General features: G+C 44.8%; 1 protein-coding gene across 7 annotated transcripts in view; it reads right to left on the bottom strand.

Annotated features, from left to right (window-relative positions):
• LOC120020398 (partitioning defective 3 homolog) overlaps nucleotides 1-23,603 on the bottom strand; it is a 226,850-nt gene that overhangs the window by 113,760 nt on the left and 89,487 nt on the right. For all 7 annotated transcript variants that reach the window (XM_038964023.1, XM_038964020.1, XM_038964022.1 and 4 more), the window contains exons 3-5: nucleotides 14,083-14,263; nucleotides 11,230-11,429; nucleotides 10,246-10,389 (exon numbers count right to left, since the gene is read on the bottom strand). In XM_038964023.1, coding sequence (XP_038819951.1) covers nucleotides 10,246-10,389; nucleotides 11,230-11,429; nucleotides 14,083-14,263 — 525 coding nt within the window. The remainder of the gene's footprint in view (nucleotides 1-10,245; nucleotides 10,390-11,229; nucleotides 11,430-14,082; nucleotides 14,264-23,603) is intronic.

The raw sequence follows: 23,603 nt of genomic DNA, 5'->3' as shown, positions 1-23,603 counted from the left end.
ATACTGGAGAAGGCAGAGAAGCCACGGCAACGGCAGCAATAGCTCGCCTCATCAGTATGAAAATGAACACATCGCCGCAGTTTCCTGTACGGTTGCCATGACAGTGGGGGGCGTACAGTGGAGGGCTGCAGTACACCGGTAATCCAGTCCTGTTGGTCTCCTTCACAACAGGATCACAGTGGCTACAGAGCATGTCTCATAGGAATCGTGTCCTATGCTTAACAGGAGTCATGGGTTGTGAATGGGTTTCTAAACAAGAGGAGAACGGTTTGGGACACTGTGGGTTACACGTACATGACAATTATTGCATGGTGTGGACATAGAAAGGGAGATATTTATGAAAAGGTTAAGAAAAATACAATCTTCACATTCTATTCCCCAAGACAACACTATGCTCCTTGAAGAGCATGTGAATCACATTCATCACCACAGATACAGGAGGAAAGTCACACTGACACATTTCAATAGTAGCTCCTTCTAAGGACTTTTGTTTTATTCATTGAGTGACAATTCCATTTTCCTGAATTGCACAGTGGGGTTCGACGTGGCTCTCCAACATCACAGTCTGAGTCCCAAATGGCCCCTTATTCCATTTATAGTGCACTACTTTATACCAGCGCCCTAGAAAGTGCACTATAAAGGGAATAGGGTGCCATTTGGGATGCAGCAGTGTCTCTCCCCCCAGGCAAGGCGCAGGGACACTGAGGTGACAGAAAATGTTGAGGGGACAGTGGCAGTTTTCCATCAGTAAACTACTGGCTCGGGGCAATAGGGCCTCATGACGAACACAAACTGCCTATTTTAGCTCATGTTGGTTTGGAGTGACTTGAGTGAATCAAATGGTTTTGCTTGCACTAAAACACATTCAATAATGCCCCTACAACACAGCCAGCTACAGTACAAGATGTGCTTTGAAGATCTCACATTTGATTAATATAACATCAACAAAATAACCGTTCAAAAGTCACTTAAATGCACTATGGCACTACCCCCTCCTGTGACATCAGGTTGTACATATCCTCCTATTCTAACCAAGTGGTTAGATCATCACATCTATAATTCAGGGCTGAGCTTGGAGTTAATGGCTACTGGGAAGACAGGCTACAGGCGGGTAGGTAGGGCAGGTCGTGGCCCGAATGGCACCCTATTCCCTTTATAGTGCACTGCTTTATTCCCTTTATAGTGCACTGCTCTAGTTAGAAGTAGTGCTCTAGTTAAAAGTAGTGCACTATATACAGAATAGGGTGCCATTTGAGAAAGCCACAGGACAGAACACATTTTATTTTTCAGCTGAGTCATTGTTTGTTTCCTCATCTTAGTGCGAGCGTCTTGGCCACAATGGCACTCGGGCCTGTGGGTTCATTCCATTTTAATAGTAAAATCCATCTCAGTGTGAATGAAGTGGACCGTGTAGCAGACGGCCAAAGTGCACTTTAATGAAGTGTGCTCCCGCTGGAAACGGACAGCTGATTGTTTACGGACACAGACACAAGAAACACAACACCCATACATTACCTACAGGAAAGACTAATACATGGAGTAAACGTGGAACTTGGACATATGCTCTTAGCCCAGGTGACTATCCTGAATGTCCTTTACACTTAACCCCATTACATCTTCTGTCCTGTCCAGAGTCCCATATGTCCATCCTGCCTCACTGCCATGTTTTCATAACAGGAGGAAACACTGGGCGAGCACAATGCTCCTCATCCACAATCGGAGTCTTGACAGAGACACACCGGACAAACAGGTCCTGGGTCAGTGGCTGGGTGACCCCTCTCAGGAAACCCCTCAAGGATAGATTTGGTTCCATTTCTGGGAAAATGTGATATGTATACACAGAGTCCCAGGTGCCCACAGGATCATACAGGAGCCCTATACCACGTCATTCAACGACACCTACCACGTCATTCAATTATTCTCATAAACGGTCTAAGAATTAAGAGGGGAGAGATTTAAGATACGCAGTCTAAGTGTAGTAGGACTGTCAGTGTCTAGCTAGGCACGTAAACCACTTTCCTGGTGGATGGTTAAAACTGCTGAGGCTGACAGGACAATGCCCCACTCACCCAGTCTGAGGTAGAGTGTAAAGCAAAGGACTGCCTGGTGTACTGTCTGTATATAAAACAGGCAATGAGAGTGGAGAGAGGACCAGCCAAAAGATAAAACATCCAGCTAAGCCTTTTTCAGAGCAACAGCAGTAGAGCAATAACAATACGGAGGCGCAAAATTAGATTTCCAGTCTCTACTCTCAAAATTACAATGAGCTCTGTCGGTAAATCCACTTAATTCACGAACATCCATTTCAGATATCCATACGATCACTGACGGAGCAAGGGGAGAGGAGGGACGGACTAAATACCAACATGACACACCGGATATGAATCTGCATAGCAATACCCCCTGTATATAGCCTCGTTATTGTTATTTTATTGTGATACTTATTTTTAAAAAATATATTTTTTACTTTCGCTTATTTAGTAAATATTTTCTTAACTATTTTCTTAAATGGCATTGTTGGATAAGGGCTTGTAAAAGTAAGCATTTCACGGTATTCAGAGCATGTGACAAATACAATTTGATTTAAATGCTGTTTTAATGGCCGTAGAAAGTAGAAAACACTGCAACGAGAGAGACACACGACATGCAAGTGTTCCTTGTAGAGAGAGCTCGTTTATACATAAACCCAGCTTAACGGTTTCCTCTGACAGACTACCACAAGACAGCCCCTGCTATAGTATACACTCCTTCCCTGATACCTGCATTGCTTATTTTTACAACAATCACACAAATTCCTCCTGAATTGACATAGGTGCTGGTCCAACACATAGCAGCGGTTTATGTTGCGTTTGGGGGGGTACAAGACACAGCATAATTGGTCCAACACATAGCAGCGGTTTATGTTGTGTTTGGGGGGTACAAGACACAGCGTAATTGGAAACATATGAGACATGGGGCACTGCAGGAGCTGGAACACACACACATGTCGTCTGCACACACACACACACACACACGGTACTAATGAGTCTGAGCAGAAGGAAGGTGGGATCCTTCATATGAGCTTCTCGATCATCTCTGAAAGTTGGGTGGGATCACACACACATATTTGTATTTGTTAAGGCTGTTATACAATACATTCACAACACATTAAGTGCGTGCCCTCAGGCCCCTACTCTACAACACAAAATACATGTGTACGTGTGTGTATAGTGCGTATGTTATCGTCTGTGTGTTTGTGCCTGTTTGTGTTGCTTGACAGTCCCCCCTGTTCCATAACGTTTTATCTGTTTTTTTTATTTTACCGCTGGCATGAGTTACTTGATGTGGAATAGAGTTCCATGTAATCATGGCTCTATGTAGTTATATATGCGCAGTACAAAGAAATACCATAATCATGTGTTTACATTTGGAGCTGTATTGATTTAGGCCTGGCTAAATGTAGTATTGCACTGTTTCCACCTGTTAATGTGTGAATTCCAGAAGTGATTACGATCTCCGAGTCCGCTGTGCCTCCGTCCCAAATGGCACACTATTCTGTATTTAGTGCACAAATTTTGACCAGGCCAGTAGGGTTCTACGCAAAAGAAGTGAACAATAAAAGGATTAGGGTGCCATTTGGGACTCATACAGTGTCTCTACTGTGACTCGCTGGAGGGGTAATGAAGCTGGTGTGAGACTGTTTGCATGGAGGGAGCCATTTCTCACTCCACTGAGCACATCGAACACACTGACAACACTGAACAGGAATTAACAGGCTTGTGTGTGCCAGCCAAGGTGAGGATGAAACTGAGAACAATGAATGCATAGTTTCACACAATGGAGAGGAGGAATAAATGTATGTAAACAGAATACACACACTACAGTGAGGTGACAATAGAACAGGGTTCCCCAACTGGCGGCCCGTGGGCCTTTATTTGGCCCAAGTTCTGCTTTTTTTCAAATATTCATTGATGGACATACAATTCCATAAAAACACCAGGAAATCAGCTCCAAGTGACTTAAATTGAAGAAATCTGTTGCCAAGTATTCCCACGGATATTAGACACACGCATGACCATATTCAAAATGTAAATAAGGTTTAAAACTATGTTTTAGTCAAACATATCTGTTTGGGCTTCTTGTGGTCTATTTGCAGTCTACAAATGATTTGTAATTATGTTCCGGCCCCACAATCCGCTCAAGACAAAAATTGTCCCGTGGCTGAATCTAGTTGATCTCTGCAACAGAAATTACCCCTGCATGTTTAAGAAATTAATCTACAGATTAGCCGTAAAGCAGCGAAGGTCACTTCAGTGTTAGTTGGTTAACATAAAGCACTTGCTAAAGGTCGATTGCAGTGGTATATCAGAGTAACATTGTGTTACAGGCAGGAACAAGCTCCCGAGTGGCGCAGCGGTCTAACGCACTGCATCTCAGTGCTAGAGGCGTCACTACAGACCCTGGTTCAATCCAGGCTGTATCACAACCGGCCGTGATTGTCCCATAAGTCCCATAAGGAGGCGCACAATTGGCCCAGCGTCGTCCGGGTTAGGCCGTCATTGTAAATAAGAATTTGTTCTTAACTGACTTGTTAAATAAAATGTTACATAAAACAAAAAATGTCAGGTTAATAAGAGACCTACATAAATGGTGACAACTGAAAGCTGCGGGGGATCGCAAGAAAGAAAAAGCTAACAAATTTACACAACTAGTCCTGTGAGATGGCAGTCTTGGAGCTAGCAGGGAAGACGCATGGCAGTCTTGGAGCTAGCAGGGAAGACGCATGGCAGTCTTGGAGCTAGCAGGGACGACGCATGGCAGTCTTGGAGCTAGCAGGGAAGACGCATGGCAGTCTTGGAGCTAGCAGGGAAGACGCATGGCAGTCTTGGAGCTAGCAGGGACGACGCATGGCAGTCTTGGAGCTAGCAGGGACGACGCATGGCAGTCTTGGAGCTAGCAGGGACGACGCATGGCAGTCTTGGAGCTAGCAGGGACGACGCATGGCAGTCTTGGAGCTAGCAGGGACGACGCATGGCAGTCTTGGAGCTAGCAGGGACGACGCATGGCAGTCTTGGAGCTAGAAGGGAAGACGCATAGCAGTCTTGGAGCTAGCAGGGAAGACGCATGGCAGTCTTGGAGCTAGCAGGGAAGACGCATGGCAGTCTTGGAGCTAGCAGAAGATAGAGAAACTACAGCTTTATTCCTCATTAGAGAGAAGGCTGGTGGAGTCACATTTATCCTAGTTTATGATAGTATACTTATAATGGTACCATCTGCTTTGTTTAAAGGTGAAGGAATTTCACCTTTGTGGCTCCCCACTTTTCAATAGAGTTGGTTCTGTTCTGCTATAGCATCAAAGAGTCCATAAAGACTCAGAGTGCTAGGATTTAGGATCAGACGTGCCTTTTAGATTGTAGCGAATACATAGACGGGGGGCTCGGATCCTTGATCAGCACTCCTACTCCAAGACAGTTCAGCATATGTGGCAAGGCTTCTAACGATCACAGACTACAAAAAGAAAGCCAGTCACGCCGTGGACATCAATGCCACCCTACTAGACGAGCGAAGCACCTTTTTCTCACGCTTCGAACAAAAACGACTGATCTGCCGAGGAGAGCCCCTGAAGACAATGAGGGCTACGTGCTTACGGTCTCCACGGAGAACGTATGGAAGTCATTCAAGCATCTTAACCCTCGCAAGCCTGCCGGCCCAGACGGCATCCCTAGCTGCGCCCTTGGAACATGTGCAGACCAGTTAGGTATTGTGATTTAGGACATTTTCAATCTCTCTAGCACAGGCCGTTGTCTCCACCTGCTTCAAGATGTTTACCATCATCCCCGTACCCAAGAATGGGGAAGTAACTGTACGACTACCGACCTGTAGCACTCACTTCGGTCATCATGAAGTACTTCAAGAGGCTAGTCAAAGACCACATTACCTCCATCCTCCCTGACACACCCTCTCCAATTCACCTACCGCCCGACAGATCCAGACGACGCAATCGCCAATGCACTGCACACTGCCCTCAACTAGGACAAGAGGGATGCTGTTTATTGACTACACCTCGACCCTCAATACACCATGGTGAAGGTACGACAGCAGCTCTTTAACCTCAGCAGCCCCCCCCCCCCCCCCCCCTCAGCCATCTACAGCCCTATGGGTCCTGGTCAAAAGTAGTGCACTCTAAAGGAAATAGGGTGCCATTTGGGATAAAAACCAGCATTTGCGGATTGAATTTGGGATGGATACAGATATTACTGGGCTCGTCCCGTCTGTGGGGAGACACAAGAGCATTGCCAGTCGTCAGACTGTAAGAATGGAAATCAGAAGGACAGAACGGCAAGCAATGTTTTTATATTTGTGTTACACAGTCAGGGGCCCATACTAAATCGTATCATGCCAGGGCACTGCATCGTGTCAAAGTGTGTATTAGTTCTAATGATATAGATGGCATTCTGGCGCTACCTTTGATAGCACTACTCATGTTTAAACCAACGATAAAACACAAAAGGATAAAGGACATCTCTCGTTCCCCTGTTCACATTTAACAGTGTCCTATTCTCCTGCTCTCGTTCCCTGTTCACATTTAACAGTGTCCTATTCTCCTGCTCTCGTTCCCTGTTCACATTTAACAGTGTCCTGTTCTCCTGCTCACATTTAACAGTGTCCTGTTCTCCTGCTCTCGTTCCCCTGTTCACATTTAACAGTGTCCTGTTCTCCTGCTCTCGTTCCCCTGTTCACATTTAACAGTGTCCTGCTCTCGTTCCCCTGTTCACATTTAACAGTGTCCTGCTCTCGTTCCCCTGTTCACATTTAACAGTGTCCTGCTCTCGTTCCCCTGTTCACATTTAACAGTGTCCTGCTCTCGTTCCCCTGTTCACATTTAACAGTGTCCTGCTCTCGTTCCCCTGTTCACATTTAACAGTGTCCTGTTCTCGTTCCCCTGTTCACATTTAACAGTGTCCTGCTCTCGTTCCCCTGTTCACATTTAACAGTGTCCTGCTCTCGTTCCCCTGTTCACATTTAACAGTGTCCTGTTCTCCTCTCATTCAGGTATTGATAATCACAAATCTGAAGAATGGTTTCTGGAAATCATTAACCGTGTATTGATTGCTAGGGAGTTTAATTAGTGTTGTGGGGTTGAATGCCGCGACAATATGCACAATGCCTCTGGGAGGGAGAAATTCCCAGGTGTCTTTCTCTGCTAGAAGTGGACCCTGAGGGAGAGACCAGCCTTGGAACTCCCATCTCGCTCAGCGGGGGTGTCACATTAAAACAAAAGAGAACAAAGCTCACAGGGAGAGGAGCAAGATAAAGATGAGACAGAACGACGGTGAGATGCTAGTACGGTCGGTGCAGCCATGGAGACCATAGAGAGATGAGGGTAGGAGGGGGGAAGAGGAGCAAGCGAATGAGAGGTTCTCTGAGAGAAAAGCAACGGTTGAGATGCAGCACGGAACAGAGAGACAGTATAGAGAGCGAGAGCGTAAGAAGGAAAAAGAGAGAGTCAGAGAGTGAGAGTAACCTAGTACAAATAATACCACTCCCCCATTAGGTACTTCTCCACAATCCTGAGGCCACAGCAGCATCTACTGGTACGGAGAAGAGCCCTGGGCTCTATGGGCGTACGGAGAAGAGCCCTGGGCTCTATGGGCGTACGGAGAAGAGCCCTGGGCTCTATGGGCGTACGGAGAAGAGCCCTGGGCTCTATGGGCGTACGGAGAAGAGCCCTGGGCTCTATGGGCGTACGGAGAAGAACTCTAGTACCTCTTGTATCTGTATGGGCTTATGGAGCTGTGGTCCCCAGTGGCCAAGACAAGAAGTCGACCAATCACCCGCAACTGTCTTATTAAGCCTCATACAAACACCTCCACCGCTAGCTACCAGGAAGCCAGCAGCACATCCTCCTGAAGCAGCTCCATTAGCCATGATTTATGGCTCCACGGCCTAGCTTCACATGATTTATCATACTAAACCAGGTGACTGTAGGCTTCTGTTCTGCACCAGTGCCACCTGAGGGACTTCCTCATCTTTGTTGTAGTGTGCAGGACATCAGGGAGTGCTGGAGGGACCCTAGCTAGCAGTTTCTACTGCATGTAGTTAGCCAGCAGTGATGATTAACCTACTGTTTGTACGGCTGTGTGAAACAGGCTTCTCATCTCCCCTGTGGTTAACTAATGCACCGATCACTAAACCAAGTCCAACCATGACAAAGGATATGGATACACACAATGGCCTAATGGACAAGGACAAACCGGACAGAATGATGATTCAAGGTAAATCCATGGAACGGTGGTGGTATCTTTTTTCACCTGACATGGATTGCATGTGTAACATTCATTCAGCAGCTGCGTGAAGCATATACAGCCAGGGGCAACCAAGCACATCCACGCTAACCTCAGGCAATACTGATACAAGTAAGAATTAAGGCCAAAGCCTATTCCTTATATTATTCATTTCTAAAGAATTCCAATTACAGCAGCGAACAAGATATGGGTGGGCATTGGATATTGTACAGGCATCTCCTCTTTCATCTGCAGGTGTGTGTGTGTGTGTGGGGGGGGACTAGCTGTTACTGCAATACTCCGGCCAAAGAGACAGTTCACATTGCATGATGGTGTTGAATGACATTTTTTAATTGAATTGAAAGTCTCACTCTCCGCTATCTATGTTGAGCCAGACACACACACAATAACGTATATGCACCCATACTTTATAGATAGTAAGTGTATTCAAGCATACCAAAAAGTGTATTGAAGCCCTATGGGTCCTGGTCAGAAGTAGTGCACTATATAGAGAATAGGGTGTCATTTAAGACACAACCATAGTGTTTTCTCCACACTGCCATCCAAGCGATCCCCCATCAGCTTGGCTGTGAGATACTCTGTCTGCTGTGAGAAGTGGTCGGTCATTACCTACAAGTGTATTCAAGCATACAAAAACAGACCCTACAAAGTGTTTTTTTTACACACTGTCGCCCATGTAGTCCTTCTTCAGATTGGCAAGAGAAGTGATCATTACACCCTGCACTGCCAGCTGTGGCTCATTAAAACACATGACAGATTTATGAACACACATACACAGATCTCTGCGCTCTCATGTTGCCACAGCAACAGTACCTGTTGCTAGAGCAGATGAAGGAGTAAACATTTCAGGATTCACATCACAAACTCAGTTTGAGTTTTCAGAGCATTCTCAGAACCTCAATGACTTTCACGGAGTTCCATCACTGGACCAACAAGACATTTCACCCAACTTTCAACATCCCTCCATCCTTCCTCTGAAAAAAATCTGAACAAGCACTTACAGCAGTGAGAAAGCAGACCCACTTGATTCTTCCCAAATGGCAGTCTATTCCCTATATAGTGCACTACTTTAGACAGGGCCCATAAGGCTCTGGTCAAAAGAAGTGCACTAAATAGGGCATAGGGTAACATTTGTGATACAACCACTGACCCTTCACGGTGATGGCTACAGCCCTTTGCAATACAGACATCTGTTGGGAGACGCCTCTCCAATCCAGTCTGATTAATGGAGTGACTAAATCGTTCATGGCTCCACATGTCCTTTTAATATCAGCTCATATCTCATGGCGCTGAGAAAATAAATGAATGGTCGGAAGAAAGAAGTTACATGATGATCACTATTATGAGAAACATCCTAGGCTATGAACTTCCGGCTTGTGTCCTTAATAGCACCCTATTCACTACATTGTACATTACTTTCAACCAGAGCTGGTCAAAAGTAGTCCACTATATGGAATAGGGTGCCATTTTGGACACAGACCCACCAGTTGTCGTCAATGTAGCTTCTCCACAGCAGAGCAGCTCAGTCGGCCCAGCGCCCACAGACAGATGAACTTCTGAACTCATTCTGACAGCTAATGCCATGGTTTAGATGGAGGAGAGAGAGGGAGCAGCGAGGGCGCAGAGACCGAGGGCGCAGAGACCAGGGGTGCAGAGGGCGAGGGGCACAGAGGGCGCAGAGAGCGAGGGGCACAGAGGGCGCAGAGAGCGAGGGCACAGAGGGCGCAGAGAGCGAGGGCGCAGAGAGCGAGGGCGCAGAGAGCTCAGAGAGCAATGGCACCGAGAGCACCGAGAGCGAGGGCGCCGAGAGCGAGGGCGCAGAGAGCGAGGGCGCAGAGAGCGAGGGCGCAGAGAGCGCAGGACGTACTTAGCAAGGGATAATACAGTCTTCTAAATGACTCAAATATATGTAATGTTAATGTGACCAGGTTTGCATGTACAGTACAGTGTGTGGTGCTACCTGCTCCTGTCTCTCCAGCCAGCGGTCTACCATGGGGTGGTTGGCACTCAGGGAGGAGCGGGCCGTCTCTCTCTGGAACTCTCTCTGGTTTGCCCAGGTCCCTGAGTCACGGGGGAGACTACGGTACGTGTCCACAACCTTACCCTGGACAGACAAAGGAACAAAGAAGAATCTTAGGGCTGGTTTCCCAGACACAGATTATCCTTAGTCCTACTATACGCTAGGCTTAATCTGGGTCTGGGAAACCATCCCTTTAAGGGATACGTCAGGATTTTGGCAATGAGGCCTTTTATGTACTTCCCCAGTGTAAGATGAACTCGTGCATATCACTTTATTTGTATGTCCAGTATGAAGGGAGGTAGCAGATACCATAGACTTCCAGTCATTGTGTTAACTAGCTAGCAATTGCGCTAGAGCTAGAAAGCGACTTCCTTCAAACTGCACACAATGACATTAAAAAAATTGTATCCACGAGTTCATCTGACTCTGGGGAGGTAGATAAAAGTATCACTTTAAAGATAAAGGCTATAAACACAGTTGAGTTTTACAACACCAACTGACAGACATTAGTAATATATAGCGTAGGGGGTCCTTGCTAAGTACGTCTACATACAGTACACTTAGAGGAGAGCATTAGAGGACACAAGTAGCTAATGTCATACACTGTAGATCAGGGGTGGCCAATTTATTGGCCTTGAGGGCCATGTCGGGATTTCGAAATTGAGGGCCGCACTAACTTCTTTCAAAACACATTTGCTGGCCAGAAGAGAAAAAAAGAGTAAGTTATTTGAAAATATAAAAGGGCCATTATAATTTAACATACTTTTTATCTAGTTGTAGACGTTCAAGAGTGGACTGGAGTGGTTTAATCCAAAATAATTATCAGTTTTTTACTCAAACCTCCTGCGGGTCAGATTGAATGGCCATAGTTTGCCCACCCTTGCTTTAGATAGTGTACAGGGGAGTTGTATGATCGTTGGCAACCTTTCTCTCCAGGCTGTTGGCGTCAGTGCTGGTGTCTCCAACAGAGTGTTGTGGTTTGAGGAAACCAGCTGTGGTGGACCAGCGGGTGGGGTTCTTCCTGGACGGCTCCTCTGGCGGCAGGGTCACACGGGGGTCGCTGAATGGCCCGTTGACCGTCGCCAGTGCTGGATCACTGCTGCGACGCACATGGAGGGGCATATCTGGAGGAGAGCAAGAGACCGTGCGAGATGGTGAACGACAGAGAGGAGGGAGAGACAGCAGAGAAGGTCAAAATGAGTTTATTTGGGAAAGTATGTACTTCCTTACTTTGGCCCATCGCTCCAGCAAACAGCTGGGTTTCATTCAGTTGACCTTCTCTCCAGGCTCCTCCATATTGATGTCCGCTTTATGTCACTTTATTAGGTTTGTGTATTGGTCCTAATCAGGACCTTAGTTTCAGCAAGGACACATGTTTGAATCTGTTGGTGTGTAGTAGTCCAAATCAAACAGACTATGATGCTCAGCAGCAGTTCTTGCCAATTCCCTTCTCACAATAGTAATTAGTCCATTCTTAATGTGAACCTGAGCAGTGTGGGTGATTCTCTCTTATAAAGCCATTACAGTCTGGGTACCCAGTGCTGCGTCAATACACACATCAGCAATAGAAATAACAAAAATTAGAATTCAGAGTTCACCACTATCAGCTGTAAATTGGTGTTCTGGAGCACACTATTATGCATATGCTCAGTAATTATCAGAGGTTGGTGTAGGCTGACTTGCCTAGTTAAATAAAGGTTACATAAAAAAATATTGTGCAGGGGTTCCAAAACCTTTGGCCCATTTTCATACAAAAAAAAATCTGTGACCCCACTATGTAAAAAAAGGTATGTAATCAACGGCCAATGTTTACTTTTGTTATTTGGGCTATGACACTACAAATCAGTCCCACAGTATTCAATCTGAAGGAAGTATGGTTTGAAGTGACTGAAATGCATCAGAAAGGTATTGGGAAGTTCAGAAGATCATCAGGCAATAATGTATTATATTCTGTGTAGAAAATAACATTGATGTTCTTTTCCCCCCAGTCTAATTTAGTGCCTGGTCTTGTCCACTCGGTTCTAACGGCTTGTGGGCATAGTAGAGGGAAACATTATGTACCTACGTGTTCCTGACAGTCATTTTTCAGTGATGGGGTCATAATATTTTGTAGCTTAAACCATTCAAAGGATAGAGACATTTGTAGGAAGAAAAACAGAAACCTCTTTATTACAAAGGCATCTAGCGTCTACCAGAAGGTTTGTGAAACAAGCGCAAATTCTCTCGCAACCCCATTTTAAAATCTGCCGACCGCACATCGGAGGGCTTTCACATTAGATTGTACTAAGCAGGTCAGTCAACTAAATTGGAATTTTGAGATTAGATGTGAATATGCTATAATGACAAATTTTCGGCATAATCAGACCAAGCAGGTTCCTAATTTATAACCTTTTAGAGCAATATACTTTCAAACGTCTTCTAACTATAGTTAACTGACGGTATAAAATGTCTTCAGCCAACAAAAAAAAGTTAACAGGACCTAACTTTATATTACTATATCTTGCAAAACTGGTATAAATTGAATGACTCTGCACAGGGTCCTCTATGTAATTGGAACAGTTTTTAATGGAAGATGACATTTTGCCAGTAGAATAATTTGGACAATTAGCTCTTGGCCAGTTTTCAAATATAAAGAATACACAGCTAACAAGACTGGATAGGGGAGGGACTCTGAATAAAATGAGATATAATAATATGAGAGTAAACTTCTTATTCCTAATTATTATCTTGACATCTTATTATCTTGACAATTAATGGAATGCTGTCTACAGCAATTTGATTCCAGTAGGCAGCTAGACAGAGAGGCCTCTGGGAGTTTGAGTCTGGGGAGGCCAGACCTGTTAGGACAGAGTTCTCTCCTCCCTCCCTGTAATGCTCTGTCCCATGACTAAGACAGAGACACGTCTCTCACGCTCCTGGTGAACAGGCGTCCACTTTCACAGCGCAGCATCATGGGACTCCTGCTCAGTGTTCCAGTTTGGATGAAAAAGCTAGTCATAAACAGAACTCTGTGGTGATGTGTCACTGAATGTTCTGGGAGACATGCAGAGGAGAGGAGCCATTGAAAGTAGCACTGAGTCGCCGCAGCATAGTGGAGACGTTCCCATCGGTCAGAACATGGGAATGTGACACTTGGCGTCTTCAAAAGCCTTGGAGAGGTATTTTATTAAAACAGTGTCTTAGCTACAGCTTGTCCAGGGCTCCGCTCTCTGTTGTGGTCCATTTATTGGACTCAGTGGAGCAGCAAATAAGCCGTTGGGATTTCTGACATAGTTTGGAGAAGAACGCTGAAAATGAATGGAGCTTAACTTTGTTGCTTTTCTTTTTGTGCTGCACACAACAACTAATGTATGTATATACTGTAGCACAGTCTTGTTTGCTGTTGATGACATACTGCTATTCTGTTACAGAACTCCCACTCAAAAACAGTTTCCAACCAAAAGCCCACCTAGACTGATGTTAGTTAATGGCATCTTCCTGATGTTCTATAACCACTCAAGACCAGCGGGCCAAAACATTTAATGTGATCATTTTATGTGGCTAAAGAACTGACTGCACTAGATTCCTCCCACATAGGAAAATATCTGCATAGCCACAGTAGATATATCTGTATGCTACATAATTCCCATCAATGGTTAATGCTCCTTTGTTGTTGTAAGTGCAACGTTCTGATGGAAAATGTTGTCGAACGTTGCAGACAAATGCCATGAATAGAGCAGACATGTCGGAAAGGAATGCTCGTTTTACGTAACCCGGGTGTTTGATTTGTGAACTTACTAGTTCGGAGGGCGGACGGAGTGACTTCTATCTCGCTGGCGGCCTGGTAGGGCTGGAAAGCAGACATGCTGCTTGTGTTGAGCTCGGTGGCAAACAGGTCGGGACTCTGGGTGCCCGTTGAGCTGGCGCTGGTGCCGTCGCCACCATGGTGAGGTTCCTGTTCATCATACACCGCCACCAGCTGACGGAAAGAGGGAAAAAGATGATTACTTTATTGACCATTTACATGTATTTGGATCCCCATTAGCATATGCAGAAGTGGCAGCTACTCTTCCTGGAATCATTACATTATATACAGACATTTATCTTTTGTAAATCATATATTGTATCTGGGAGCAAGACATACAGTACCAGTCAAAAGTTGACACCTACTCATTCAAGGGTTTGGTTACTACATGATTCCATGTGTTATTTCATAGTTAAGTCTTCACTATTATTCTACAATGTAGAATAGTACAAATAAAGAAAACCCCTGGAATGAGTAGGTGTGTCCAAACTACTGACTGGTACTGTATCTAATAGTGAAAGGCTTAGTGTGTGTGGTGTGAAGGAGTAATAGAAAGTCGGGAAGAAGTGAGAGAGATGGAGGGAATACGTCAGGAAGGAGAGACAAAGAGCAAGAAAGAATGTGTGAGACAGAAATTGAGAAGAGAAAGGAGAGAGAAAGAGAGAAGAGAAAGGAGAGAGAAAGAGAGAGAGAAAGAGAGAAAAGAGAAATGAGAGAGAAAGAGAGAGAGAAAGAGAGAAGAGAAAGAGAGAGAGAAAGAGAGAAGAGAAAGGAGAGAGAAAGAGAGAGAGAAAGAGAGAAAAGAGAAAGGAGAGAAAGGAGAGAGAAAGAGAGAAAGGAGGAAAAAGAAAGGAGAGAGAAAGAGAGAGAGAAAAGAGAAAGGAGAGAGAAAGGAGAGAGAAAGAGAGAAAGGAGGAAAAAGAAACACGACTGTTAAGAATTCAAGTTGACGTCTGACTAGTCGATATGGATCCCACCAATGATTTTATCTACTGTATGATTCAGGCTTCCTATCGTACGGAGGCCTTATTAATTCCAAGGACAAGTACCCTTGCAGTTAATTGAATATGACATTCAAGCCGTCACTAAGATGTCCACCAGGCCACGTGTGTTCAGCTGGCTTGCGTTATTGGTTCGGTGCTGTGAGGAAGGATCAAAATAGTTCAAAAGGCCATTAACAGTACAGTCACACTCACACAGGCAGGCAGCCACATTAGAAACAGATCTTATTCACCATGCAGTACAGCAGAGGCCCAAAGGCAAACAAATGTAGTCCGTCTGACTCCAATCCCCTACTGGCCACAACAGAGACAGAGTCAGGCAGAGTTTGAGGGCACAATAACACTCTGCCAGTATCTGTCCACTGGAGGTATACGGTCTTTTTCCCAAATGGCACCCTATTCAATGTAAAGTGCACTTCTTTTGACCAGAGCTCTGGTCAAAAGTAGTGCACTATATAGGGAATAGGGCACCGTTAGGCATAAGCCCACTGAATTGCCTTGTTTTCTGAACATCTGATTGTTGTGGGCTGTATAGAGCACACTCTGGCACTGGCCCTGGTCTGTTCCCGTGTATTAAAGCAGCTAAAGCCTGGGAGCCTGTGGTTTTATAGCATTTAGATGAGAACAGAGAGCAGAGACACTAACTACCCCTAGGGGGCATAGGCCCTCCCTGGTTGCTTCCCAAATGGCACCCTAGTCCCTATATTGCGCACTAGTTTTGACCAGGGCCCACAGTGCTCTAGCCTAATGAAGTGCACTTTAGGCAATAGGGTGCCATGTGGACACGGTCCCGCTCTCCCTCAATCTCCTCAGCACCCTAATTAATAACGGCAGAGCTGAACCAACATTCCTTAGTATATGTCTCTGTGACGTGGGGAGAACACAGACCCATATGACTGGTAAAACCAGCCAGGGGTCAACCGTCAGTTTAGAGTAGCCCGACAGACCATTCTATAAAAAGACAGACAAGGATGTGAGTTTGCATGTGTGCGTTGTGGTGCATATTTATGCAATAACCCTTCTAATAACTCCTAAGTGTAGTTGTTATATTTAACTGTGCCCAATATAGTGGAGTCAGTGAAACTCATTCCAAGGTCTGGTCCCTTTGGGCACCATAATAATATGCCAGATAGAATAAGACTGTCCCCCTCTGGGATCAATCTGGTGGTGATTATACAGAGGTACAGTGCATTTGGAAAGTATTCAGACCCCTTCCCTTTTCCACATTTTGTTACGTTACAGCTTTATTCTAAAATGTATTAAATAATTTTTTCCTCCCTCAACCTACACACAATACCCAATCATGACAAAGCGAAAACTGGTTTAGACATGGTTGCAAATTTATATATATATATAAAAAAAAATAATACATATAAGTATTCAGACCCTTTTCCATGAGACTCGAAACTGAGCTCTGGTGCATCCTGTTTCCATTGATCATCTTTGAGATGTTCTACAACTTGATTGGAGTCCACCTGTGGTACATTTAATGATTGGACGTGATTTGGAAAGGCACACACCTGTTATATAAGGTCCCACAGTTGACAGTACATGTCAGAGCAAAAACCAAGCCATGAGGTCGAAGGAATTGTCTGTAGAGCTCCGAGACAGGATTGTGTCGAGGCACAGATCTGGGGAAGGGTACCAAAAAATGTCTGCAGCATTGAAGGTCCCCAAGAACAGAGGCCTCGCATCATTCTTAAAGTGGAAGAAGTTTGGAACCACCAAGACTCTTCCTAGAGCTGGCCGCCGGCCAAACTGGGGGAGAAGGGCCTTGGTCAGGGAGGTGACCAAGAACCCGATGGTCACTCTGACAGAGCTCCAGTTCCTCTGTGGAGATGGGAGAACCTTCCAGAAGGACAACCATCTCTGCAGCACTCCACCAATCAGGCCTTTACAGTAGAGTGGCCGGACGGAAGCCAAACTTCAGTAAAAGGCACATGACAGCCCGCTTGGAGTTTGCCAAAAGGCACCTAAAGGACTCTCACAGACCATGAGAAACAAGATTATCTGGTCTGATGAAACCCAGATTGAAAACTCTTTGGCTTGAATGCCAAGCATCACGTCTGGAGAACACCGTCGGGATGGTGCCAGGTTAAGCATGGTGGTGGCAGCAGCATCATGCTGTGCGGATGTTTTTCAGCTGCAGGGACTGGGAGACTAGTCAGGATCGAGGCAAAGATGAACAGAGCTAAGAACAGAGATCCTTGATGAAAACCTGCTCTGGAGCGCTCAGGACCTCAGACTGGGGCGAAGGTTCACCTTCCAAAAAGGACAACAACCCTGAGCACACAGCCAAAACAATGCAGGAGTGGCTTTGGGACAAGTCTCTGAATGTCCTTGAGGAGCCCAGCCAGAGCACAGACTTGAACCCGATCGAACATCTCTGGAGACCTGAAAATAGCTGTGCAGCAACGCTCCCCATCCAACCTGACAGAGCTTGAGGAAACTCCCCAAAAACAGGTGTGCCAGGTGTTCTTGTAGCGTCATACCCAAGAGGGGTCTGAATACTTTCTGAATGCACTATATACTGGGTACATGGATACAGTGTGGGTGTTTAGACAAGGGCCCTAGTCTCCAGAATGTGTCACTCTCAGGCCTATGATAAAGGATCCGTGTTAATATCTACTGGTAAGTTACATGGATGAGAATGATGCACGAACATAATAATCACTACACTGTCTCTCAGGTTGTTTGTATTGCGTTTCACTCTTATCACATTCACTGTATCTCCAGGTAGGGGACTACTAGTGTCGAGTGCGCGGAGCTAGGGTGACTGTCATTGAATTTTGGATGATGGTAATTGGCCAGCCGAATGACCGCGGTCTCCGTAATAACCGTTCAAATAGCAAACGCTATGCTCCTGACTGCATGTGTTGCTAAAGAAATAAAATGAATAGAACATGTCCCCATTTAAGTTAATGATGGCATAGTTGGGTGAACTGGCGGCCATTGTGAGTGTACCCATAGGAGCAAAGCAGGAAGTAGAAACAGGAAGTGTACTCAAGATGTGCTGTGATTTGTTGATTCAACTCAACTGACATTACAGAAAATACATGCCAATGCATGAGCCCTAGGTTAAAGAAAACAAAAAAAGGTTAAGACAACAGGATTCTAATATCATAGAACGCTTTGCAACAATGGGACCAGCTATGCTAGTTAGCAGCGGCGCTGGTCCCAGATTAGTGACCAGGTTGTCTTAACCTATATTTATTCAACCTAGCATGAGCCACATAAATTAACATATTTAGAATGAACATACAATACCAGGCAGCCATTGCGAGTGTACCCATAGATGTGGTAAAGGAGTATGGGCATATTCAACAAATCTAACAAAGTGGATATTCGTCAAATCTATCATGATTTATCGATTGTAACAGGCCCACAAGTTTCAAGTTTTAAATGTCGTCACATGCACAAGTACAGTGCAATGGCTTTCTTGCAAGCTTGAAAGGTAATGACTTAAGTCCGATTTGGATATATTTGGCAGTTTTTGCTGCATAACATGTAGAAATTGTCCCTTTTCAAGTCCCGTTTGTACAAACTGGTAGCATAGCAAGCATACGGTAATCAGTGGTGGTAGTCAAAGTACATTTTAACTAATGCAGTTGATTGGTAACGATGACTAACATGTGTTGGGCTTAACATCCATACAAGCATTATACTCATATTTTGACCTCAACATAATGTGAAATACATATAAACCATAGTCTAAATGTATGATCATTTTGTTGGTGGCATTGAGGAGACTCGCAATCTTTCCCCCACGGCCCCTTCCCCCACTCAATGGCAATTCCATTGTTTTGGTCGAGTTCGATTGACCTCTTTACCACATCTATGCGTTTACCAGTCAAATTGCCAGGGTTAGAGGTTCCAAGCCCGTTCTATTATTTATATTGCTATGCGTGCTGCTGCATTGTGCCAGCCCTATGCGGAGTGCCCCAGGTATGTGAGACTACATTCTTGTGGTCAATGGATAGCTGAGGAACGCTCAACTCCGTTCTACATTCTTGTGGTCAATGGATAGCTGAGGAACGCTCAACTCCGTTCTACATGCTTGTGGTCAATGGATAGCTGAGGAACGCTCAACTCCGTTCTACATGCTTGTGGTCAATGGATAGCTGAGGAACGCTCAACTCCGTTCTACATGCTTGTGGTCAATGGATAGCTGAGGAACGCTCAACTCCGTTCTACATGCTTGTGGTCAATGGATAGCTGAGGAACGCTCAACTCCGTTCTCTTATATTGATGCGGTGTTGAGTATAACTGGTCAAGCGTTTTGTTAACAACAACATTGAGTCACCATCAGTCGACACTTGTAAAAATGTCAAATCTTCAAATGCTTACCTGTGCCTGTGTGTGTCCTGAACAACTGCGGTCCTTCCGCGGGGTGCTGAAATACCTACTTTTAATAAAATTTTTAAAAACAATACCACCAACTTTTTCTCCATTTGTGTTACTCGTCTGGATACGTAGCGGCCTTGACATACTACATCAGTTGAGATTCAATTGGTGGTTGTATTCGCTAAAAGTTTATTAAAACTATTTATTTCAACACCCCACGGAATATTGTTAGTGTCGACTGATGACTCCATTTTGTTGCTAGCAAATCGTGCGACCACTTATTAATATGCAACTCCGCCTCGATATCAGAGAACAGAGTTGCACTTTCCAGACCTCAACTAGGTAATGGAATGGTTAAAATTCTCCAGTAAACTGCAGCAGAGTATTTGGCGACTTCACACGCGTGTGCGGTGAAGCAATCTACACAGCAGGAAACTCCCCCTCAGTACTAATTGCTACATTTGTTGACAAGCACATACTTGGCACCACCACAAGATAACTCACTCACATGCGCGCACACACACAATCAACAGGGGTGGTCTTCTCTGAGGATGACTACACAATAACTGTTCAACTTCAAATGTGTGTTGATTGCCCTGAGAGACCGTATACGTGTGTTTCTGCACACACTTACATGATTGATATGTCATGCATGAGTGTATGTGTGTGTGTGTGTCTGCTATGTCGTGCATGTGTGTCTGCGTGTGACAGGAAGGTACCAGTACCGTGATACTTGTATCATGGCAAGGAAACAAAACATTAAGCACCACTTCACTGCTTTATGAAAACAACAGTGTTGTTAGAAAATATCATTGTTGTCATCAAGAGTCATATTTATTGATTTTCCAAACTATAGGGGTGGCAGGTAGCCTAGTGGTTAGAGTGTTGGACTGGTAACCGAAAGGTTGCAAGATCGAATCCCCGAGCTGACAAGGTAAAAATCTGTCGTTCTGCCCCTGAACAAGGCAGTTAGCTGTTGCTAGGGCGTCATTGAAAAAATTTGTTCTTAACCACTTGCCTAGTTAAATAAAGGTAAAATAAATAAATATATAGCACACAATTTTACATAGAGCAGATTTTTATAGGACCAAAAAGTTGCCGGCATCGTGTTTGTTTATTTTTGCCATGGAAAAAATAGTGATACTGGTATCATCCCGTCCCTAGTGTGCATGTATGTGTGTAATTCTCTGTTACCCAGTTTGAACACAGGTTCTACACATCCCTAAAGGATAGCGAACACCACAATGGACACAGCAATGAACTCGCAAAATATCTTTATACCGTCCTCAACTCTGTCTACTAAATCACATATGGATAGAGGCATATGGAGTGCTTTATAACAAGGTCTTTATCAAATTTCACTCATTCGGTTACAATATACTTCATCCTTCAATGTCATGTTCTAGTGAGTTTCCCAATGCCTCATGATATATCCCTGTGATTTATTGGTTACAAACCAAATGGCACCCTTTTCCCTATGTAGTGCATTACTTTTGAACAAAGCCCATAGGGTTGTGGTCAAAAGTAACGCACTAGTCGGGGAATAGGGTGACAATTGGGACACACATTAAAATCATACCATAAACATCAAGTTAATATTCTCTTATCTCCATCTGAAATACAGGGTCCAGGGAGTCTACTTGTACATTAAACTGCCTCATACTAGCCTAGTGGTTAGAGCGTTGGACTAGTAACCAAAACGTTGCAAGTTCAAATCCCCCAGCTGACAAGGTACAAATCTGTCGTTCTGCCCCTGAACAGGCAGTTAACCCACTGTTCCTAGGCCTTCATTGAAAATAAGAATTTGTTCTTAACTGACTTGCCTAGTTAAATAAAGGTAAAAATTAAATGCTACAGTCACGTGCTCCTGCCTTATGGGCCGTTCTGGCGTGAACAAGGCTTACTTACATAGACTCAGTAGACATTGCAAATGAAACCAACCCAAACAGGAGATGTCCACTTCTCTTAGAGCAGTCCACGGTGTTCTTTGGCTAACTGGGAGCAGGCAGGTGTCACACTTTGCCCGCAGAAGTAGGACCTGTCTGGCTAGACCCTGTATGCCAGGTAAATACTAGAGGCTAGATAGCAGAGCTGTCAGCAAGTGGAGGGAATGGCCCAGATCCTTGGCCTACATAGCAGTCAACAACCAGCACTAAACGCCATGTCCCTGTCAACATCTGCAACCCATAACACCAACCATCGCCGTGTCTACAGCCAACATCTACAACCCATAACACCAACCATCGCCGTGTCTACAGCCAACACCCAATATGTATGAGCCCAACCAGGCCAATAATATCCTCATAAGTAGCTGATTAAACACCGTCTACAGACAAGGAAAATAACAGGAAAATAAATAGCTTATAACAAGACTCAAATGATGTGGTGAAAACAACCCACGAGGGTCAGTAGCGGACACTGGAGAGATACGTACTGTGCCTAGCCCATTTGATGAGTTTTGTTTGATTTGTGGCATGACAGGGGCGAGATGTCTTATAATAATAGGCTATAGACAAGTCATGGTCAACATCACACAAACAGTCAGGCATCAATTCGATCTAATCCACCCATTAAATCACAGTGTCTTGACAGATGGCTTGTAAATGTAGACGTACAGTACAATCACACTTGACGCAAATCTTACACACGCACACACACACACGTCAGAGAGAGAGCGTACAACCCACTCGAAATGTAGAATCATGTTCAAGTGTAGAACAATTGTGACTAGAATGGACGAAGCAGTTTGACTGTAATAACCCCCTATCCATTTCACTTAATGGAAACTATAGAAAATATCTGGGAAAAAGGTTTATCTGAATAAGACCTGCACTACATGACCAAAAGTATGTGGACACCTGCTCGTCAAACATCTCATTCCAAAATTATGGGCATTAATATGGAGTTAGAACAGCAAAGGGGGGACTAACATCCACTAGATGTTGGAATATTTCTTCCCTTCAGCCACAAGAGCATTCATGAGGTCGGCACTGATGTTCGGCGATTAGACCCGGCATGCAGTTGGTGTTCCAATTCGTCAAAGGTGTTCGATGGGGTTGAGGTCAGGGCTCTCTGCAGGCCAGTCAAGTTCTTCCACACCAATCTCGAAAAATAATTTCCTTACGGACCTCGCTTTGTGCACAGGGGCATTGTCATGCTGAAACAGGAAAGGGCCTTTCCCAAACTGTTGCCACAAAGTTGGAAACAGAATCGTCTAGAATGTCATTGTATGCTGTTAAGATATCCCTTCACTGGAACTAAGGGCCCTAGACAAAACACAAAAAACAGACCCATACCATTATTCCTCCACCACCAAACTTTACAGTTGGCACTATGCATTAGGGCAGGTAGCGTTCTCCTGCCATCCGCCAAACCCAGATTTGTCCGTCAAACTGCCAGATGGTGAAGTGTGATTCATTCCTCCAGAGAACACGTTTCCACTGCTCCAGAGTCCAACGGCGACGACTTTACACCACTCCAGTCGATGCTTGGCACTGTACATGGTGATCTTAGGCTCGTGTGCCGCTGCTCAGCCTTGGAAACCCATTCCATGAAGCTCCTGACGAACAGTTATTGTGCTGACGTTGCTTCCAGAGGCAGGTTGGAACTCAGTAGTGAGTGTTGCAACCGAGGACAGGTAAATTTTACGCGCTTCAGCACTCGGCGATCCCGTTCTGTGAGCTTGTGTGGCCTACCTCTTTGCGGCTGAGCCGTTGTTGCTCCTAGATTGTTCCACTTCACAATAACATCACTTCAAGTTTACCGGGGCAGCTCTAGCAGGGCAGAAATTGGACAAACTGACTTATTGGAAAGGTGGCAATCGTATGACGGTGCCATGTTGAAAGTCACTAAGCTCTTCAGTAAGGCCCTTCTACTGCCAATGCTTGTCTATGGAGAATGCATGGCTATGTGCTCAATTCTATACACCTGTCAGCAACGGATGAGGCTAAAATTTCCGAATCCACTAATTTGAAGGGGTGTCCACATACTTGTGTATATAGTGTACATTGAATTACAGGGATATAATGGAATCGTAATACGGGACAGAGCTATAGTAATGCAAATGTATAAAAATCAGATAAATCATTTCCTGGGATAAAGGCTATGTTACAGCTTTCATTTATAGCAAAGTGAAATTACACTTAAGCTGTAGGAAATTGAAACAAAAA

This window comes from Salvelinus namaycush, chromosome 25 (assembly GCF_016432855.1).
Source record: "Salvelinus namaycush isolate Seneca chromosome 25, SaNama_1.0, whole genome shotgun sequence".
NCBI lineage: Eukaryota > Metazoa > Chordata > Actinopteri > Salmoniformes > Salmonidae > Salvelinus > Salvelinus namaycush.
This window is presented reverse-complemented; position numbering and strand designations above follow the sequence as displayed.